At 34.2% G+C, this 19252-nt stretch overlaps 2 protein-coding genes across 3 annotated transcripts; one reads left to right on the forward strand and one right to left on the reverse strand.

The window, feature by feature from the left end:
- Nucleotides 1–5753: 5753 nt before the first annotated feature.
- Nucleotides 5754–9560, reverse strand: LOC146923626 (E3 ubiquitin-protein ligase SINA-like 10). Its single transcript, XM_085708784.1, has 4 exons — nt 9431–9560; nt 9105–9268; nt 6913–7560; nt 5754–6596 (listed from the first exon to the last, which is right to left on the reverse strand). The coding sequence occupies exons 2-4, from the start codon at nt 9255–9257 to the stop codon at nt 6372–6374; spliced, it is 1026 nt and encodes a 341-aa protein (XP_085564910.1). The 5' UTR covers nt 9258–9268; nt 9431–9560; the 3' UTR covers nt 5754–6371.
- A 3457-nt stretch (nt 9561–13017) lies between these two features.
- LOC146923627 (uncharacterized) lies at nt 13018–19156 on the forward strand. Of its 2 annotated transcripts, none has more exons than XM_085708787.1 (8): nt 13018–13111; nt 13397–13458; nt 14338–14517; nt 15042–15596; nt 15842–17368; nt 17935–18259; nt 18382–18640; nt 18738–19156. In XM_085708787.1, exons 3-8 carry the CDS (start codon nt 14404–14406, stop codon nt 18931–18933), a joined length of 2976 nt encoding a protein of 991 aa, XP_085564913.1. In that variant the 5' UTR covers nt 13018–13111; nt 13397–13458; nt 14338–14403; the 3' UTR covers nt 18934–19156. The 2 variants fall into 2 exon arrangements, with proteins under 2 accessions (XP_085564913.1, XP_085564914.1); XM_085708788.1 differs by having other exon boundaries at nt 14398–14517.
- Nucleotides 19157–19252: the final 96 nt, after the last annotated feature.

The raw sequence follows: 19252 nt of genomic DNA on the forward strand, positions 1-19252 counted from the left end.
ATGACACTAGTTAAAGAAGTTTAAGTTATTAGGTATGATTAATGAATTATAAGATGTTTAAGTTGTTGAATGTACTTTATATGATTTATATGCTTAATATTATTGTTTGAGAAATCTCACCCCTCTGCTTGGAAATGTTGCTCTTCGTATGGGTAACTTGCAGGTAACCAGGATTAGTTGCGGTCGTGAGTGGACTCCTCACAAGTGTGTCTTAGGTGCTCTGATACGTAACGGGATGAGATTATGTCTTTACTTTCTGTTCCTTACGTATTACTTTATGAATCTTTCAAGAATTGATGTTGAACTAAGTTTTATGAAATTTTATATTGAGGCCCTTGTGCCAAAGATTATTTAAGTTGTCAAACTATTCCGCTGCGAAGTTTTAAAGATTATGTTGTTATATTTTTGAAGGATAAATTATTATTCCATTTACGTTTTTTAAGAAATGTGACATTCCGTTTTATGATGAAAAACTCTGATTTTATTTAAGAAATTTTTACGTTGGGAAAACGGGGTGTTACAGTTTCCAGGCAGTCTCTTACAAAAGTCTGCTTTCATTTAAGATAGACCAATGATCCTTTCATCAATGTATGAATTTATAGGTTCATGGGGAATGTTATCAGCAGGCTTTCTGTGGAGTTTGGTGGATGATGATGGGGATAAAGTTTTATGTAAGTTTTCATAAACTTTGTTCAAGGGAACAATGTCCATGTCTGAAGAGGATGTTGATCAAGGAGGTGGATTGAGAGGATATAAAGGTTGAATCAGATTCTACTACTATAACATTATCAATGTGTGGAGAATTAGGATTACCTCTTGAAGCTTCTGGAATAACAACTTATGATAAATCAACATTGTCCTTAGACTCCCTCTGTGGCTGCCATCAGCAAACTTCCAGCTGGACTCCCTCTGTGGTTGCAATCAGCAAACTTCCAGCTTTTGAAGTTACCAGCTCTTGTACTTCTTCAGTAGTTTGGACAACTTGTTGTGCAATAGTACCAGCATCTTCCCTTACTATGCTTGATGCAGGAACTTCAATTTTCTTTGTAAGTTCTCTAATCTTTGCAAGTGCAGCAGCATCTTCAACCTTCTTCTTCTACACTTCTCTTGTAACCAACTCAGTAGCAGCCACAGTCTGATCTTCTTCTTCTACGTAACTTGATTCCTTCAACTTTCTCACAGTTGTCTTTCTCTTCTTCTTTGGGATAGAAGGTTGATCAGGAGCAAACTGTGAAGCTGCAGCAGCTTTACCATTTCTGGTTCTCTTGTTCAGGACCGTATCAGCATCAAGGTCCTGAACTTTTTCTTGAATGGTTGGTACAGCAGGACCAACTACATTCACTTTAGAAGGAGTCTTCTCCTTCTTTGCTTTCTTGACCTTCTTTGCAGGTTGTTCAAGAGAATCTTCCGAATACTCATCTTTAGTGAGTGCTTTTCTCTTGGTCTTCCTGCTCCTTGCTACTGGAAAAGCACCACCATACATGGTTTCAGGAACATCGTCAAGCCTAATTCTCTTACCAGTTGTTGCAAAGTGGTCTTTGATGTAGTTCATCTGAACTTCAAGAGGATCTTTCTTGCAGATTGGTGGAAAATCTTCCATCAGGTTGGACATAGCATCAAATTCATGAAGATCTGTACTGAGCTTTGTATAGGCCTCCTTCTCAATCAGGTTCATGTTCTTGAGAGTTCTTCCATTAATGACCTTGCCAGTTTCAGTTTCAAGTTGCTCATCAGTGAAGAAGTTGACATTGCTGAGAGCTTTCAGGGTCCCTCCTCGATGAAGAATCTCTGAGATAAGCCTAACATAGGGAACCCAGCATCTTCTGTTGTCCTGGCTTTCCCTGAGCTCTTTGATCATATGCTTGAATATGTACTTGGGCACATTTTCTTTTTCCTTCGTGATGAAGTAATGAAGAAATATCCTGTGCTCCAGGGAAGGTTGATCACTACCACCACCTTTTAGTAGCAGGTTTTCATTCTGAATCTTCAGAAGCATTTTCTTTTCCATGCTCAAATCATTGTATGCACCTTTCTTTGTGTTGTTGAACATGGACTGGATAACAATCTCATTCCAAGGACTGATCTTGGGGTTACTTATCCCACCTTTGTAACTTCCTTCGGAAGGTCTCCTGAGAACAAAGGAAATGATTTCTTCTGAGATGAAAACAAAGGAAATGATGTTTTTAGAATTCTGATGTTCTTCAGGATGCTTCAACATTGGCTTGCTAGTAGAAGCAACATCAGTTCCTACATCACCTACAAATTTGATATCTTTGTCCTGCTTTTGCTTTCTTATCAACCCATGGTCTTCTAAGGCATGGGCAAAATTCATGTTCTGTTGTTTCTGGTTTAGAGGTTCATAATCAAAACCTATTCCATTTGGTTTTCCTTTAACTTGCCCTTCTAAATTTTTATCCAGAACACCAGTACCAGTTGTCATCATCCTTACTTGTTTCTTAACATGTTCAAGTTGTGAGTTCAGAAGTGTTACCTCATCACTGAGTTCAAAGATTTTTGCCAGATGATTACTTCTTTCAGCTAGCAGTTGACTATTTATCTTCTACTGTTCTACTAGCATATGGGATACCTCAGCACTTCTAGCATATAAACCTTTATAGGAAGCAGCTAACTCATCATAAGCTGACTCTTCATCACATGATTCAGTGTCAGAAAAAACTCTACCAGTCATGGCAGTCACCTGCTTAGTAGATTCACTTCCATCATCTCTTTCTGGGACATCTTTACCAGACTTACATCTTCCTGTCAAAGCTGCTACACGATTGGAATATTCATCATTGTTTCTATCCCTTATTTGAGACTCAATGTTTCTGTTGATGTCGAATAAGATGTTCTGAACATTTGGTCTCGACTTTTTGTAAAACATCTCCAACACTTTGTTGAATTTTCTACCAAGATGCATAAATGCATCTAAAATACTTTCATCAATCTCCATATCACATTGAACATATTCCTCATCGGTGTCAGAAACGAAAGCTATGTTTTTCTTCTTATAAACATTAGCTAATTCAAAGGCTTGAAGTGACCCTATTAGCTCATCAACCTTCATACTGGAGATGTCTTGTGCTTCTTCAATCGCAATCACCTTCATATCAAATCTCTTAGGTAGAGATCTGAGAATTTTTCTAACAAGCTTTTCATCAGAAATCTTATCTCCAAGTGAGTCAAAAGAATTAGCAATATCAAGAATGTTCAAGTAATAATCATGTATGTTCTCATCCTCCATCATCTTTAGATTTTCAAATTTTGTGGTAAGAAGTTGAAGTCTTAAACTTTTTACTTTGGATGTACCTTCTTGAGCAGTTTTGAGAATTTCCCAAGCATCCTTAGCTACAGTGCATTGCTTGATCATTCTGAACATGTTCTTGTCGACTCCATTGAAAATGGCATTCAAGGCTCTAGAGTTTGCAAGCGATGATTCATCTTCAGCTGTAGTCCATTCTTCTTCTGATTTCGTTGCCATCTTTATCAAGAGCAACAGGATGCTTCCAACCTTTCAGTACTGCCTTCCATGTCTTGCTATCAATGGATTTGAGAAAAGCACTCATGTGTGACTTCCAGTAATCATAGTTGGAGCCATCCAATAAAGGTGGTCTGTTAACAAATCCTCCTGCCTTGTTGATGACATGCTGTCATTACGTAATTTTTAGGACTTATTGTGACATTTTGATAGAGTTCTCATGCAATTTATACTGTTCTGGAGTGCAAAAAGCTGAAATATTGAAGTCTGTTTGAAGCAAATCGCGCCACGCCAATTTCAAGCCGTGCTGCGAGTTTTGAAACGAAATTACAACCTCCCTGTTTGAGGGAAATCGCGGCACGCCAATATATAGGCGCGGCGCGATTTTGACGGGTCAGGCCCATGACTTCTATAAATACTGCACTCAATCTGAAGAACAAGGGTTACGATTTTGGAGAGCAAAGTGCGATTTTGAGACATCAGAGACGGCTAGAAGGGCGATTTCTTCAACCTTTTACCAATTCATGTATGTTTTAATTATTTCATTGATTATGCTATTTGTAAACTCGATTATGAGTAGCTAAATCTCTTAGAGATTAGATCCGAGATGAATCTTTGTAACCCTAATTGAACCATGTTGCTGTGAAACTCTATTTTGTTTATGAATTCAATTCTAGTTTATTCAATTCAATTGTTCTTAATGCTTTTTATATCTTGATCACATATAACTTGATTTTGTGAGAACGAATGACCACTGACCATGGCTTTCGACTTAGACCTAATTGAATTGTTCTAATAAACAGGGTTAGTCTAGGAATAGATAATCGTTTGTTAGTGATAATAGGTTAACGTTCGATAAATCCTTCAAGAATTATTTGACCACCCAAGGGATTGGGGGATGTAGTTTGAGAAGAGGGTTCTAACTCAAGGGATTGATTAGAGCTATTTTGTTAATCATCGTAAATTAGAAGAAGATTCATAACAAATAGGTGTGGTATACCAATTAGGGGAACTTAGAGGATTCGACGGATCTGATCTCATCTCTCTCCATATTTTCTTAATCAAATCTATTTTCTTTTATTTGATTTCATAAAATCAAACCAAATCTACTGCCTAGTGGCAAAACAAAATAAACTTTATACATCCTATTTTTATAACGCGATTGAATTATTGAAGTTAAAAACAGAGTAGAACAATAAAGAAATTGAAAAAAAGAATTAACATGAGAGAAATGGTAAAGGGAACTTAGTGAGTTGTTGTTTATTTTGTGAGTTTGTTGAAGGGTTTAGATATTTTGGGGTAATTATTTTACCAAAAATTTTGACTCAATTGAAAAAAGTGTCATATTATTCCAAAGTTTCTAACAAGAACATATTTTGTCAACTCAGTAGAACACGTATGCACTTTTCCATTGTCTGATTCCACCGAAAACGAAAGTCAAGGAATTTGAAACAATGAAGGTTGAATAAAAAAGATAGCAAGACATATAATGACTTCCAATAACTAAAATTTAAGATAAAAAAAAAATGACATCCTAACACTGGCAAAAATGAATCATCGTAATTTTGGGACTTCATTGGGATCATACTCTGAGTTTAATCACCACATTAAACCAAGAGAAACCACACATATGAGATTGATAACAAATGTCCACCCAAAACCTGAAGGTATTATTAGGTATACATGTCATCTCACTTATATGTTGTTTAAAATCTACTCTTCCATCCAATATAGAACTCTAACTCACACTTTATACATTAACATCTCTTAATCAAGTGTGAATTCTCTGCGTCTGCAATTATGTGACATAATAAAGGATGGTCATATGGAGGCACAACATGTTCAAAAAGGTTAGATGGTGGTGATTTCATGGAGGGAGGTTTATGTTCATTTCTTTCATATGAAGAAAGAAAATATATTAACAGTAAAGGAATTTGTCGGTGTGAGTGTAGGAAAAACATATAACGGAAAAAAAGTATTGTGTGTTTTGTCCGTGAGAGTGTAGGAAATAGTGTGATTTGTCGGTAATTCTATGGGTTTGTTGAACGACTAAAAGACTTTTGGTTGATCAATTCTTGACCACATTTTAGTTAACGCCAAACTCCAAATTACCATGATATCCTTCTCCTATGTACTATAGGGATAACCCCAAACAAAACAAAACTATCGCTATACTCTTCATCGTTTATATAAGACGTCATAGACTCGTAAATCCATCGAAAATACACGAAGACTAACATGAGCTACATAACAAAAGATGGTCTATCATAGACCGTTTTTATGGAATCAAATAAACCATGAGGTTACTACAGTCATATTTTCATACAGCCTATGCCATGAGACTATAAATTTCATAAGATCTAATAATAGACTGTCTACACTTGATGTTTATTACTTCCCTCCCTTCCTTTGTGTAAAAAACCTGTGTAACCATACTCTTGCATGAATTCTGCCTCTATCCTGTATTTCAGCAGAGTCACTATGTTTACTACAATGCCATCATGGACCATACAACAAAGGCTAGCTAACAATCTGTATTGGCTTTCACCTGAGTAAGCAAATTTGTCACACTCAGAGAATCCCAAATAATTGTGATATTCCTTTATATTCGCCACATTTTTTTTTTTAAACATAAGGGTTCATTCTTTTATACATTGGGGCTGCAATAAGCTACAATTAGACTATACTGCAGGAGTCGTTACATCTATCTATTATATAGAAATAAACTACAATTTCAGCTAATGTATGTTTCTTCATTTGCAGAACATCATACCAAGCAAAAGATCATTAGAGAGCTCAAGCAAAATAAACAAAAAACAAGCATAAGACAACCCCTTGGACATGAGAAGCAAAAGTCAAATGTTTTGTCTTAGCATTGATGTCTGATCTACTTCTAGGTGAGGCGGAGGATGAGGTGGAGGGTTGCCTTCTCTTGGATGTTGTAATTGGCGAGGGTCTGGCTGTCATCTAGTAGTTCATTGGCAAACATCAGACGTTGTTGGTGCACTGGGATCGTTTCCTTGTCAAGAATCTTATCCTTCACATTGGCTATCGTGTCAGAACTCTCCACCTTCAAGGGGGTCATCTTTCCACAACCATGTGCTATGAATATTTGCATCTGCACCGCAGTCGCCAACAAATAAATCAATAATGAAACCACCAGAAAGAAATCAAAAACATCTTGGGCCCTTCATTACAACACATCAGCGCAAACAAATTTCATGACCAAATGAATAAAAGAAAATTTAATTTTGATATTTCAAGAACTGATCCAAAATTGAAAAACGGAAAACACTAACAATCCTTTTTGGCATTTGAAAAACTGAGGAATTTGAGATAAAATGCTAGAGTATATATTCGAAAGATATAAGAATTTTGTAAGACTATGATTGGAAAAACAACGAAAGTAATGAAAAGGAGAAGATAAGAGGTACCTTGGGGGTTATGCAAATTTCTAGCTCGAGTGGTTTAGAAGAACCAAAATAACCAAATGGAATCATGAGAAACTCTGTTGAAAGAGTTGCTGAAGTAGACCGTTGGACATTCTTTGGAGAAGAATGGAACTTCAGACGGGATATCTTAGACCTAGCCAATATATCATAACTATAACCGGCTTCAGAAGAGTTGACATCAATGCAGCTAATATTGACTGCATTTCCCAGTAGCATAGTGCTATTATTGAGAGTAAATAGTTTCCCATCATTTTCCTCTTGAAGAACAATGTCTTCATCATTAGAATTCAACGAGACAATGAAGGAGTGACCATAAGAAAATTCGATTAGAGAGTCCCAGTGTTTATGGTTGAAATGGTTGGACAACACTTCTAATGAGGCAACAAAATCACAACCTTTAACGGGACAGTAACATGGCACATAGATGCATTCTTCTTCATGTTTCGTCTTTCCACTTTGACTTATTGTCTCCCTGCAGCCATATTTTTCGTTTGGGCATGGCATTTGGATAGATTGCGATATATTCTCAATGACTTTGCAACGTTTTGAGCTAACGGGCAATGAGCACTTGTGACAGTTGTTCATAAGTTCAGGAAAGCAAGTAGAGCAAACAATATGACCATTATCACACTGAATTGCAACATAAAAGATAGTCATCAAATTAGACTTTGAACCATTAGGTAGAATAAAATAAAATAAAATAAAATAAGAGATTTCTTTGCTAGGTTTGTTAGCATGTTGTGCAATCAAAAGTATAGCCAACATAAAACTAATCATTCTCAAATTTTTCTTCTTAAAGTCTATGTCAAAGTTTAGGGAAACCATATAAAAAGTTCAAAAATTGAAGGTTATACAAAATTAAAGACATTCATAATAAATATTCAAACCCAATGTAAAGTAAACAAGTCTTGGCCTTCTCTCAAAAAAAAAAAAAAAGTATTGGCCTCCAAGGCTTACTCATCTAAGCATTTAAAATAAACAAAATTGATTCCTTAAACATAATCACTATCTCCAACCCCCAATATTCATCATCATCATCATCATGCTCATTTTCTTCACTACTAGTCCTCATTAGTGATGCATCTTTCTTCTTTTGTATGCCTATCAGGGCCGGCCCATAGCCCGTCGAGGCGGGGCTATGACACCGGGCCTCGATTTTTTGGGGGCCCAAAATATTTTTTTTTATATGCAAGGCCATAAAAATTACTTTATATATGTTCAATGTTGCGTACATAACAAAGAAAGTTCCATAGTCTAGCGGTTGTCTCCGTGAATTTTTGCTTCCCTCACCTGGGTTCAAGCCCCTGCAGACTCCTTTTTAATAAAATAAATTTAGTCTTTTTTTTTCCTTCATATGTATATATTTTTCCCTATATAGTGTACCCCAATTTTTTTTAGACCATCAATTTTTTGTGTGCTTGGGGGCCAATATCTTAAATTATAACGGGGTGTCTAAATTGTTTAAGACGGCCCTGATGCCTATAGGGACAAGTTGGTTCCCCTCCCCATTCTTTTCTGCTGTCTATATAGGCACATAAGACCGAGGAGGGTGAACAATGTAGTTTTTTTTGGCTGAATTTGACTCTTCTAAAATCAAGGATAAAGTGAGAAAATCAAGTGACCATATTTTAACAAACTTGTGGTTGTTATAATGCATCTCTAATATCCATCCTTTATTTTTCTTCGGTTAATTAAGCAAATGGTCACTATTAAATATCCCAAATTTCGGTTAGTTCATAAAAAAAAAAAATCATAACTTTTTAGTCACTATCATTCTTTTGAGCATTTTTAAAGGACTGAAAAAGTTGGCCGGTAATTTTACAAGACTAAAAGGTGCAATTTATTGTAGGGACCTATGAAGCACGAACACTCATTGGATTAGACGTGTCCCGGAGTCTGCGACATTGACACATATATACACTGAATTATGTGATTTTCTCAAATTATTAGCGGTGTCGGTGTGTGTTGTGTCCGGTGTCTGTACCGTGCTTCATTGGTAGGGACTAAAAAAGAAATTTTGTAGCTAACCCATTGTTTTTTAATGGTCAATAATATTTAGGGTGAAATAACAAAAAAGCCCAAAAAAAAACAAAAGAAATAACCATAAATTGAGGGTATATTGGGATTTTCATATGAGCTTCATTTCCCACTCCTAAAAAATATCAAACGCATACCTGAAAGACCGGAATACTTGACGATGGTTGAAGACAAATGCAGCACTCGAAATCTTTTGGGAAGGAAATCTTCACTTTAACGGAACTATTCTTACTAACATCTTCTGCTGAATCAACGATCTCTTCATTTTCTTTCATGCATGTCTCCATCATACCGTGTTTTACTAACAGTGATCACGGAAAATAAGTTTATTATATAATCAAAATCAAGATCAAGTTAAACCAAACCGATACATGTTTATATAATCAAAATCAAATTTTTAGCTAAAAAAGAAAAATGAAAATGTTAAAGGTTAAAGATTACTACATTTAACAAGAAAACTCACCGAGAAATTGCTGAGTTAGAGATACCAGCGGGTTGAAGTTGTTGGACTTTGGTCTTCCGTATGTTACTTTTTGGCTTTCATTGCTTTTGCCCGCTATCGATTCATTTCCACCCTTTTAAAGCCAAATGTTAACGATGATTGACACGTGTATTCAAGAATAAAAGAAAATTTAATTATTATTTTTTTTAAGGAGGAAAATTACATTAAATTGTTTACTATTTGAGATAATTCTTATACGTATTGTTTTTCTTTTTAAGCTTAGTCGCGTTTTGACCTTCTATTTTAACCATTTTGCTGAATTGGTCCTCATATTTTAAAATTCGAAAATTTTGGTCGCTCCATCATATTTTAAAACTATAAAAATGTGATGTGATAAATTTTAAATGTTTTGAAATATGATATGAAGATGAAACAAGGTCAACATCGATGAAATTGTAACAAAAGTCATTTGAAAACTTCATTTAAAACATATCATATCACATTATTTTAGACAAAATATTTGATAGAGAGACCAAAATTGTCGAATTTTAAAATAGGAAGATCAATTTCGCAAAATGATAAAAATATGAGGACCAAAACTGCAATCAAACCTTCTTTTCATGAGAGAATATCTCTTCATATTACTCCCTCTCTCATTAATAAGTGGTTGTCCCTTCTTATAAGACATCTATAGTTATTTATTTATTTTTATAGAAACAAACTTAATTAGTTTCATTAATAATGGTAATTGTAATATAAGATGACATATAATCATAAACTTAATAACTAGCATAAGATAATGACACCATAGCTAATAAGTGGACAACATTATTTGTTTGTCTCCTAATGAAACTTATCTTAAAGTTTTGACGATTCACAAGTGAAGTTTTGCAAGTGTTCATGATAGCACCAACCATGGAATTGGCGTTGAAGTTGCTAGAGATGTCCTCAACCACTCGCTGCACTCAAGTTCGATAGACAACAAAGTAAACCTTAAAGTAACAAGCCACTTTATCGCTTCTTTTAAACCTCTTGCTTTGCCTCTTTGGGTTGAGGAAGTCCTTTGTACCAAGTTGTCTTCATTCCCATGACCTCCCCTCGACCCCCTCTTAAGCACACATTGATCCTATAACAACCTTGATCCTTAAAGATCATCACATTGACATTACACTTCACTTTTCCAACTAACGGTCTAATCCACCTCTATCGTCTTTGACTTGTCATGTAGTGTTTTGATGTTCTACTTGTCCTCTCCTTTCCTACCTTGTGCGAACCTGCTGCCATTGAGATAAGACATCGCGTGCCATAGGCACTAAGATACGTGGTTGTGTTTTAACGTTATTATACAATTTATCGTTTCACCGCTTCCAAATGCATTAGAAGGTCATTACGAAATCAAGAAGTTGTTGGTGTCGAAGAGATTATGGTAATTGAAAGAAAAAAGCTACAAAACCATTTGCAGTTTCCAAGTTTCCTTAACGTGCCATAAACCTGTTGTGCTATAAACCTCCTCTAGTTTTGCACATCCGAAAAAGACATGCCAGTCATTCTCATATGAACTCTCACAGTGCATGCAACGATCGCAACAGTGAACACCGCGAGTTTGAAGCCTATATCATGGGTAGACATCCCCTTGTTGCCCTCCATAAAAATACCTTTACTTTTTGCGGGATTCGAAGTCTCTAAACTTTCAACCAGTTGCCTTTTCTCCCGGCTCGTTATTATCCACTATGATCTCCATGGTATAGTGATATGCTGATTCAACTTGACATTCACCAAGGCTTGTGAATTTCCAACATTGTTTGTCTTTTCCTATCTCGTCAATAATTGACAAGGCTATGATATTTTCCAGGGCCGACCCATAGCCCGTCGAGGTTGGGTTATGGCACTGGGCCTCAAATTTTTGGGGACCCAAAATACTTTTTTTTTATTTGAAAGACACTAGAATAATTGTTATATATATGTTAAAAGCAAAACTATTTTAAACTATTTATAGTGCTTCAGTGGCGTGGTTGCTTGTTTGTGAGTGAAGGGACTTCGGTTCAAGTCCCACCGGCATGTCCACCGGCAGTTCAAGTCCCACCGGCATGTATTTTTTATGTAATTTTTCTTTACAGTGACTTGTTTATTTTTTGGGGCCCAAAATTCAAATTTTTGTACATCTCTTCTAAGATTAAAACCAGGCCTACAAATTTGTTCAGACGACCCTGATATTTTCGATCGGCATCTCTATCATTGAAACATTTGTCCCTTTACCATCCTTTAAGCCCACCTATAACCTCAATTTTTTTTCTGCAATATCAAGGTCATCCACCTCTCTCTTTGCAATTTATATCTCTATCCGTTTTTTTTATTTTTTTTTATACATTCACAATAATAATACATATAGAATTCTTAATGAAACATATTGCAATTCAAACATCTATTAGATAAGGGAGCGTATTTACTTTATATATTTACCTTTTAACGGAGATGAATGTATATTTTAATGAGAGTAAATTTGAACTTTTCTCATAAAAGAGGAATGTAAACATTAGTATCGACAGTTTGTTTTCAACATTTTCTATTAAAATAAGCAAACTAAAGAAATATACATAAGCACACAAACATTATGCAATGGAAATTACCAGTATTGCACACAACATGTCACAGTAGTTTTATTACGTACTCCTTCCGTTTTAAAATGAGTGTCGCTTTAGCAAAAAAAATTTGTTTTAAAATGAATGTCACTTTCAATTTCCAATGCAATAATAACTATTTCTTTTCAATTGTACCCTCCAATTAATACTCTGCACACTACTTCTAAAGTATTACTTTTAAAACTAACCAATAGTTAATAAGGATAATTTGGTAAAATAATCATTCTCTTTCTTTTAATCATTGCATTTCTTAATATGTGTGTAAACACCTAAAACGACACTCATTTTAAAACGGAGGGAGTATTATACTGTGCTTTTGGGTAGCTTCCTTTCACATTCCACTGAAATTGCTACGAAAGTAACCAATAATATTGAATGAAGCATGCTAAATCAAATAATGTAATTGACTTGTCAACTTGACGTCAATATCATCATCGTACCTTTGTCTTCTACTTGGGTTTTCCTTTATTGAAATAAGAAAAGATGAATGCTATCGAAACATATTTTTCAATACATTATCTTTAATGGGTTAAAATTTACATAGATACCATACCACTGATACAACTTTACATCAAAAATATTTGAACATATACACATAAATGATAAAATTTAAAAAAGAAAAAAATTTAGTCACACCACTTAATATTATCTTACTTTTAAATTTTATCATTTATGTGTTCAAATAAATTTTATTTATAATTGTGTCTATTAAAGAGTTGATATAGTGTAACACTTGTTTCCCCTTTAGTTGTGACGTTTTATTGTATACGTCATGTTGCTTTTTATGACTGTACATTAAAGGTCCATTTAAATAATGGACGAGGAGCATCTTCTTCTTACTTTCATTATTATTAGAAGTAGTACTATGAAACTATTGTATAGAATACTTCCTTCAGGTCTAAGAAATTCTTTTTATACGTCTGTCCTTCATGTATAAAAAAGAAGCTTTTAGTGTCATTGTTGTTACTTGCTTTTGATTGCCTAGCTTGTTGCTTCTCCGCCAAAAGCTCCAGTCTCAATCTACTTCAAGCCATCACTGCGCCAGAGATCGTCTCCACCGTTGGTATGTACTTTCCGATGTCTTTCATTCATATTCTTCTTTCTCTATGCACAATTATGAAAAATACTATGTTAAGTGATGATGTTTAGACCACTTTTTCCATCAATAAAGTTGTTATCCATTCTTCAAAAAATAAAGTTGTTGTACGGGTTCTTACTTTTGGCTCAAACTTAATACCTTTGACATCTTTTTGAATATTGAATTTGTTATTTTTTGAACTTTTGAAGTTCGATTTGGTAGTGGAACTGAGAGATTAGTGAATGTGCTTTTGATTTGATTTATTTGCAGGGATACTAATTCCTCTGAGGAAGTCTGAAATTGAATACTACGCTTTGTGACAAAGGTTGGAGGTTAGTTATCTATCTAGCTCCCATTCTTATCCTTGTTTTTTTTTTTTTTTTGTCCTTCTTCTTTCAATGTTAGTGTGAATTGACTGATTGTTTATAATCCTTTTTTTTTTTTTCATCATATCCCAACTTTTCTTTAGTTTTTATCTTGATTGATTCAAGCTAACTGAACTTTAAACCCAACTTTTCTTTAGTTTTTATCTTGATTGATTCGATTCAAGCTTACTGAACTTTAAAGTATGTTTGGATTGGTGTATAAAATGAAATGGAGTGGGGCTGAAATGTAATAAACTTTTTAGATTTTACAAAATGGATGTTATTCCACCCTTAAGGCTAAATTACACACACCCTTTTTCTATCTATCTATCTATATTATATTTTGCTTATAAAAAAACTTTAATCAATCTATTTATTTTTACTATTTTGTATGTTTCAAAGGTCATTGTTATTATGTATTATTAATTTTTAATAAATCATATACTATATTTTGTATCAAACTTATAACTTATTATTTATCATATTTTTATAATATTATTATTATTAAAAAAAGTTACAATTTGTAAATTGGATATAAAAAAATCAATCCAAATTAAATTGCATTACACTAGATCAAATTTTTTAAACTGTTAATCAAAAACCAAACCGTATATAATTTTATTTTTGAACATGATTTTTTGCCTAAAAATTAATCGAAACCGCACGGTCAATACTCCTAACTAGGTGAGGAAAAATATAAAGCATGGAAGATTTGGAATATGGGATGATCTAACCTCTCATATTCTGTTCTGTTATACGGTCATTTAACACTTTCATCTTCATTGCAAAGTTGTGTGCATCATTTAACACTTTTCTATTGTCTTTATCTTTTCATGTGTACTTCAGTTGAAAGGTTGAACAAGACATATACTTCAACTGTTTGGTTCCATTGTTTTTCTTGTTTAGCAAAGGATGGAGAAGACAAGAAATGGTAGTGAAGAGGATCTTAAACTCGGGAGTCTTATAAATATCGTACTCTCTTGGACCCTGGAGGATGTTCTCAATGAAAATCTTTACAAAGACAAGGTTTCTTTTACACCCTTTGCAACTCTCACAATGAGAAAGTATACTTGGTTTTTGAAAAATAATTTGAACATGAAAGAATACAAATCTTACAAAGAACTCATGTCAAAATCTCAATAATGATTGATTATTTATATAGATTTTCTCCACTTCATTGTTAGATTTTCTCCCTTTTTAGTAGTTGCAAAGATGTTATGTTGTTTAAGAGTTGCAAAAAATTGTGTTGCAATAAGAAAGTCGCTGTATATAGTCCCCTCATGTTTGCTCAGGAGATACGTTCAAATCGTTTTTTGTTCCCCATCGAAAGCTATCTTCCGATCGATCTTTTTTCAGGCTTTAGCAACTTGGGCGCCCTATAGAGCAACCTTCTTAATAATTTCAAGGAATTGTTTGTATGTGTTCAATATAGGCCCAGAAAACATATCTAAACTTTTTATTTTCTATTGAGTGCAACCATCTTTTAACATTTGAATGATTAGAGCAGCACTATTAAGTTGAAGTATATTGTGAAAATTGTTTTCTCTCAGGTTCATAAGATTCCAGAGACATTTAAGTCAGCAACAGATTACAAGAACTCTTTTATTCCACTATTGTTTGAGGAAACACGCGCTGATTTATCTTCAAGCTTGTCTGGTGTGTCTCAAGCTGCTCTTTGTGAAATCAAGAATGTCGAACACAGCAAGCAGTTGAAACTTCGCAAAGCTCAAAATCAATTCATTCAGTTCCATCATACCATATGGTTGAAGAGTACAACTGATTATGAACCTGCTTCAGGAGATCTTATTGCTATTACATACATTAGGCCAAAAAGCTTAAATGACTTGAACACACTCAACAGTCCCTACCATATTGCCTATGTTAATGGGGAAAAAAATAGATTTTCTGGTAGAATCACAGTTCTATCTTCCAAATGCATGAAGATGGATGTTGAATCTGTATCCAGGAAAAACAATACACAGAAAATGTATGCTGTATACATAATGAACATGACAACAAATGTTCGTATTTGGAAAGCCTTGGACTCAAAGTCAAAGGGTGATCACCTCAACATTATTGAAAAAGTTTTGCAACCTAATCTCAATGTAAGAATTACTACATCACTTTCTTTGATGAGTTTCACCTTTATTTGATATCATACTGTACAATTTCTCAATGCATACTTTTATGCAATGTAAAAGTACTTTGAAATTCACTTACTGCGCTGTTTTATGCAAATGATACTTTTTTCAATGATTGTGCAGTATGGAACTTTGAATACTACATGTATTATTCAATTTTCTCCTTTTGCAGCTAAATATGAATGTAATCAAGCTTCTTTGTATTTCAGAGTGGAGAGAACTGCAAAATTTGCATGTCTGGATCAAATAGTCAAGCTTCTTTCATTACGAAAGACATAATTCAATCTCAGAATCTGAATGAATCCCAACAAGACGCAGTTACAAGCTGTGTTAGTATGGTAAATTGTTCTCATGCTAATACCAAACTGATATGGGGACCACCAGGGACAGGAAAAACAAAGACTGTTGCATGCTTGCTTTTTTCTCTACTCAAGTTGAAATCAAGAACATTGACCTGTGCTCCAACTAATACTGCAGTGTTGCAAGTGGCAACAAGGTTGCATAGTTTAGTTACAGGTTCACTTGACCATGATACATATGGTTTAGCTGACATTGTGCTATTTGGCAATGGTAAGAGAATGAAAGTGGATAGTTATCCAGGTCTTGAAGATATCTTTCTTGATTATCGCGTGAAAAATCTCATGCAGTGCTATGCTGAATGGAAGCATAGCTTTGAAGCAATGATCGAATTTCTTAGTGATCCTAGTAAACAATATTTCTTGGAGATGTCCAAAAAGGATTTTGGTATGGATAAAAATAGGATTTTAGCATCTGCATATCATGCATACAAGATAAATAAGGGGAACTATGGTCTGATTATGAGGTTTGAGGATTATGTTCAGAAGGCACGGACAGAGATCACTAAGCTATACCAATTGGATGAGAATGACAAAAAGGAATGTATGTTGACAATTGAGCAATTTGTGAAACAGAGAATTGATAAATTAAGCATGAATAGAGTCAATATCTTCATGACCTTATATACAAGCTTAATGCAGCTGCTTGAGGACCCTAGAGAGCAACTTTTCTCAAAGATGGGTTACAAGTCCCTTGATGATTTTGCTACAAATAGTATTGTAGTATCCGCTTATAGTGCTTACAAGCAAAATAAGGGGAGTGATAAATATGACAATACTTTGACTTTTGAGGGATATGTGAAGAGGGCAAGGAAAGAGATTATAGAGCTATACCAAAGTATCATGACCATGGAGCAATTTGTGAAGCAGAGATATTTAGAATTAAGAGAGAAGCTAAAGTTCTTGCTACTTACCTTATACACCCACATGCCAAAATCTTTCATTTCAGTGAACAATATTCTCCAAGCTCTTGACTCGTTAAAATCACTGGAAATTTCCTTGAGACAAGCCAAATTTAAGCAAGCTGTTGCTGATTGTGAAGAAGAGTGCATTCCTGTTTGCTTAGGACCATCAAGTTTGGAAAGAAAGGATTGCCTTTACATACTAAGTTTCCTTTCCAAGTCAATTTCGCTTCCTGATTTTAAAGTGAGACATCTAGTAGAAAAGTTTTGCTTGTCAAATGCTAGTCTAATTTTGTGTACTGTATCAAGTTCTATCAAACTTTACTCAGAAGAGAAGAGTCCGGTGACATTTTTAGTTATTGATGAAGCAGCTATGCTAAAAGAATGCGAGTCAACCATTCCATTGCAGCTTCCTGGTCTCTGTCATTGTATCCTAATAGGTGATGAGAGGCAACTTCCTGCATTGGTAAAAAGCAAGGTATTTGATCATTGCTGTTTTTGTTATTGTTTAAATTATAGATATTTTTCCTTAATTTACGTTGGCAAAATTAAAGGAAGAATGTACGTTGGCAAACCAAACACACGAAGATTGTACGAAACACTCATTATTGAATCAAATTTGATAATAAGTGAGTGTTTAGACATGAAAATTATGAAATCCGCCTCTAAGTAAAGGGCAAGAAAAATTCATTATGAAGATTGGTTTTCTTAAACACTTTTGCTCATAATATTCGGTAACATAACACTTATTAGAGAAAGAAGAGCAGATTACTACACAAGCTACAACAATAAACTCCACCTCACCAAGTTTACTTGAGTAACAAGCTATTTAGTCTTAATTAGTTTGATCTAGTGTATTAGCATGTGATTAGGTTCTATGTACTTTACTCCCTTTAGCATGTGATCTAGTTTGATCTGCTTATCTTTTACTTTACATAACAACACTTTCTAGTTTATTAAAAACTAAAAACATGTCACTATTTGTGCATTTTGTGCGACACAATTTTTATAAACTGCTGTATCTCAAAGAATTTATATTTGTAGATTGCAGACGAGTGTGATTTTGGACGAAGTATGTTCGAGAGGCTAGTTACTTCAGGCTACAAGAGGCATATGCTTAATGTTCAGTATAGAATGCATCCATCAATTAGCTTATTTCCATGCAAAGAGTTCTATGATGGAAAAATTTCTGATGCCGTCATTGTTAGGAAAGAAAAATATAATAAGCATTTCCTTCAAGGAAAAATGTATGCTTCTTATTCTTTTATTAACATAGCCAAGGGAAAAGAGCAATTTGGTTGCGGAAACAGTTTGAAGAACATGGTTGAGGTAGCTGTTATTTCCAAGATACTTGAAAGCCTAAAACATGGTTTGTTTCTCTATCTTGTTCTATGTGGATCTATTATTTAATGTATTAACTGCAATTAAAAAGAAATATTTAGATTAAATATTCATTATACTTTAATACTTGTGACACTTTTTTGTGTGCAGAATTTATGAGGACAAAGAAGAAAGTGAGCATAGGCATCATATCTCCATATAATGCTCAAGTTTTTGAAATTCAAGAAAAAGTTAAGCAATACATTGCCGTTTCTGATACCGACTTCTCTGTTAGTGTCCGTTCTGTTGATGGTTCTCAAGGTGGTGAGGAAGATATAATAATAATATCAACTGTAAGATCAAATGAGAGTGGAAAAGTGGGGTTTCTTTCCAACAGACAAAGAGTTAATGTGGCAATCACTAGGGCTAGGTATGTTATAACTATATAATATTTTCATTTTTACTGAAAACACAATAATATCTACTAGGGCAATGTTTACCGAAAACTGAATACATTTTTTGTGCAGATATTGCCTTTGGATATTAGGAAATGCAGCTACTCTAATCAACAGTGACTCGGTTTGGAGAAATGTAGTCCTTGATGCTAAGAGAAGAGATTGTTTCCATAATGCTGTAGAGAACAAGAAATTGGCCCGGGCTATTAATGATGTCATGTTCGAGATCAAACTACTTGAAGGATCTGTTGGATATAGAAAGGTTTAACGTGGAAAAGAATATGTTATGTGAACAACATGAAAGAGATATTTTTATTGAATGACTAGTAACATACCCGTGCATCCTCACGGGTACTGGTCGGTCGGGGGTGATTTTTAATAGTTTCAACTTGTCATTAAGTATTTGTAACCAGTTTGAATTTAGATTATTTAAAACTTCTTATATATACAATTTAAAATATATATGTTTATATATATAATTTGTATTAAACTAATGAAATGTTTAGATTGTATTAATATTTGTATTAACAAAATTAGTAATGGAAAATGATGAGGATGAAAATATAACAGCTGGGGGACACAATTTT

This window comes from Medicago sativa, chromosome 5 (genome assembly GCF_051527215.1).
Source record: "Medicago sativa cultivar Bolivia chromosome 5, Bolivia_mono, whole genome shotgun sequence".
NCBI lineage: Eukaryota > Viridiplantae > Streptophyta > Magnoliopsida > Fabales > Fabaceae > Medicago > Medicago sativa.

Coding starts and splice junctions, on each gene's coding strand:
- LOC146923627 (XM_085708787.1), top strand. CDS start 14,404: ATGGAGAAGACAAGAAATGGTAGTGAAGAGGATCTTAAACTCGGGAGT. Junction 14,518..15,041: donor AAAATCTTTACAAAGACAAG/GTTTCTTTTACA, acceptor GTTTTCTCTCAG/GTTCATAAGATTCCAGAGAC. Junction 17,369..17,934: donor CTGCATTGGTAAAAAGCAAG/GTATTTGATCAT, acceptor TTATATTTGTAG/ATTGCAGACGAGTGTGATTT.
- LOC146923626 (XM_085708784.1), bottom strand. CDS start 9,257: ATGATGGAGACATGCATGAAAGAAAATGAAGAGATCGTTGATTCAGCA. Junction 7,561..9,104: donor CAAGTATTCCGGTCTTTCAG/GTATGCGTTTGA, acceptor GTTGCAATTCAG/TGTGATAATGGTCATATTGT. Junction 6,597..6,912: donor AAATTTGCATAACCCCCAAG/GTACCTCTTATC, acceptor ACTGCGGTGCAG/ATGCAAATATTCATAGCACA.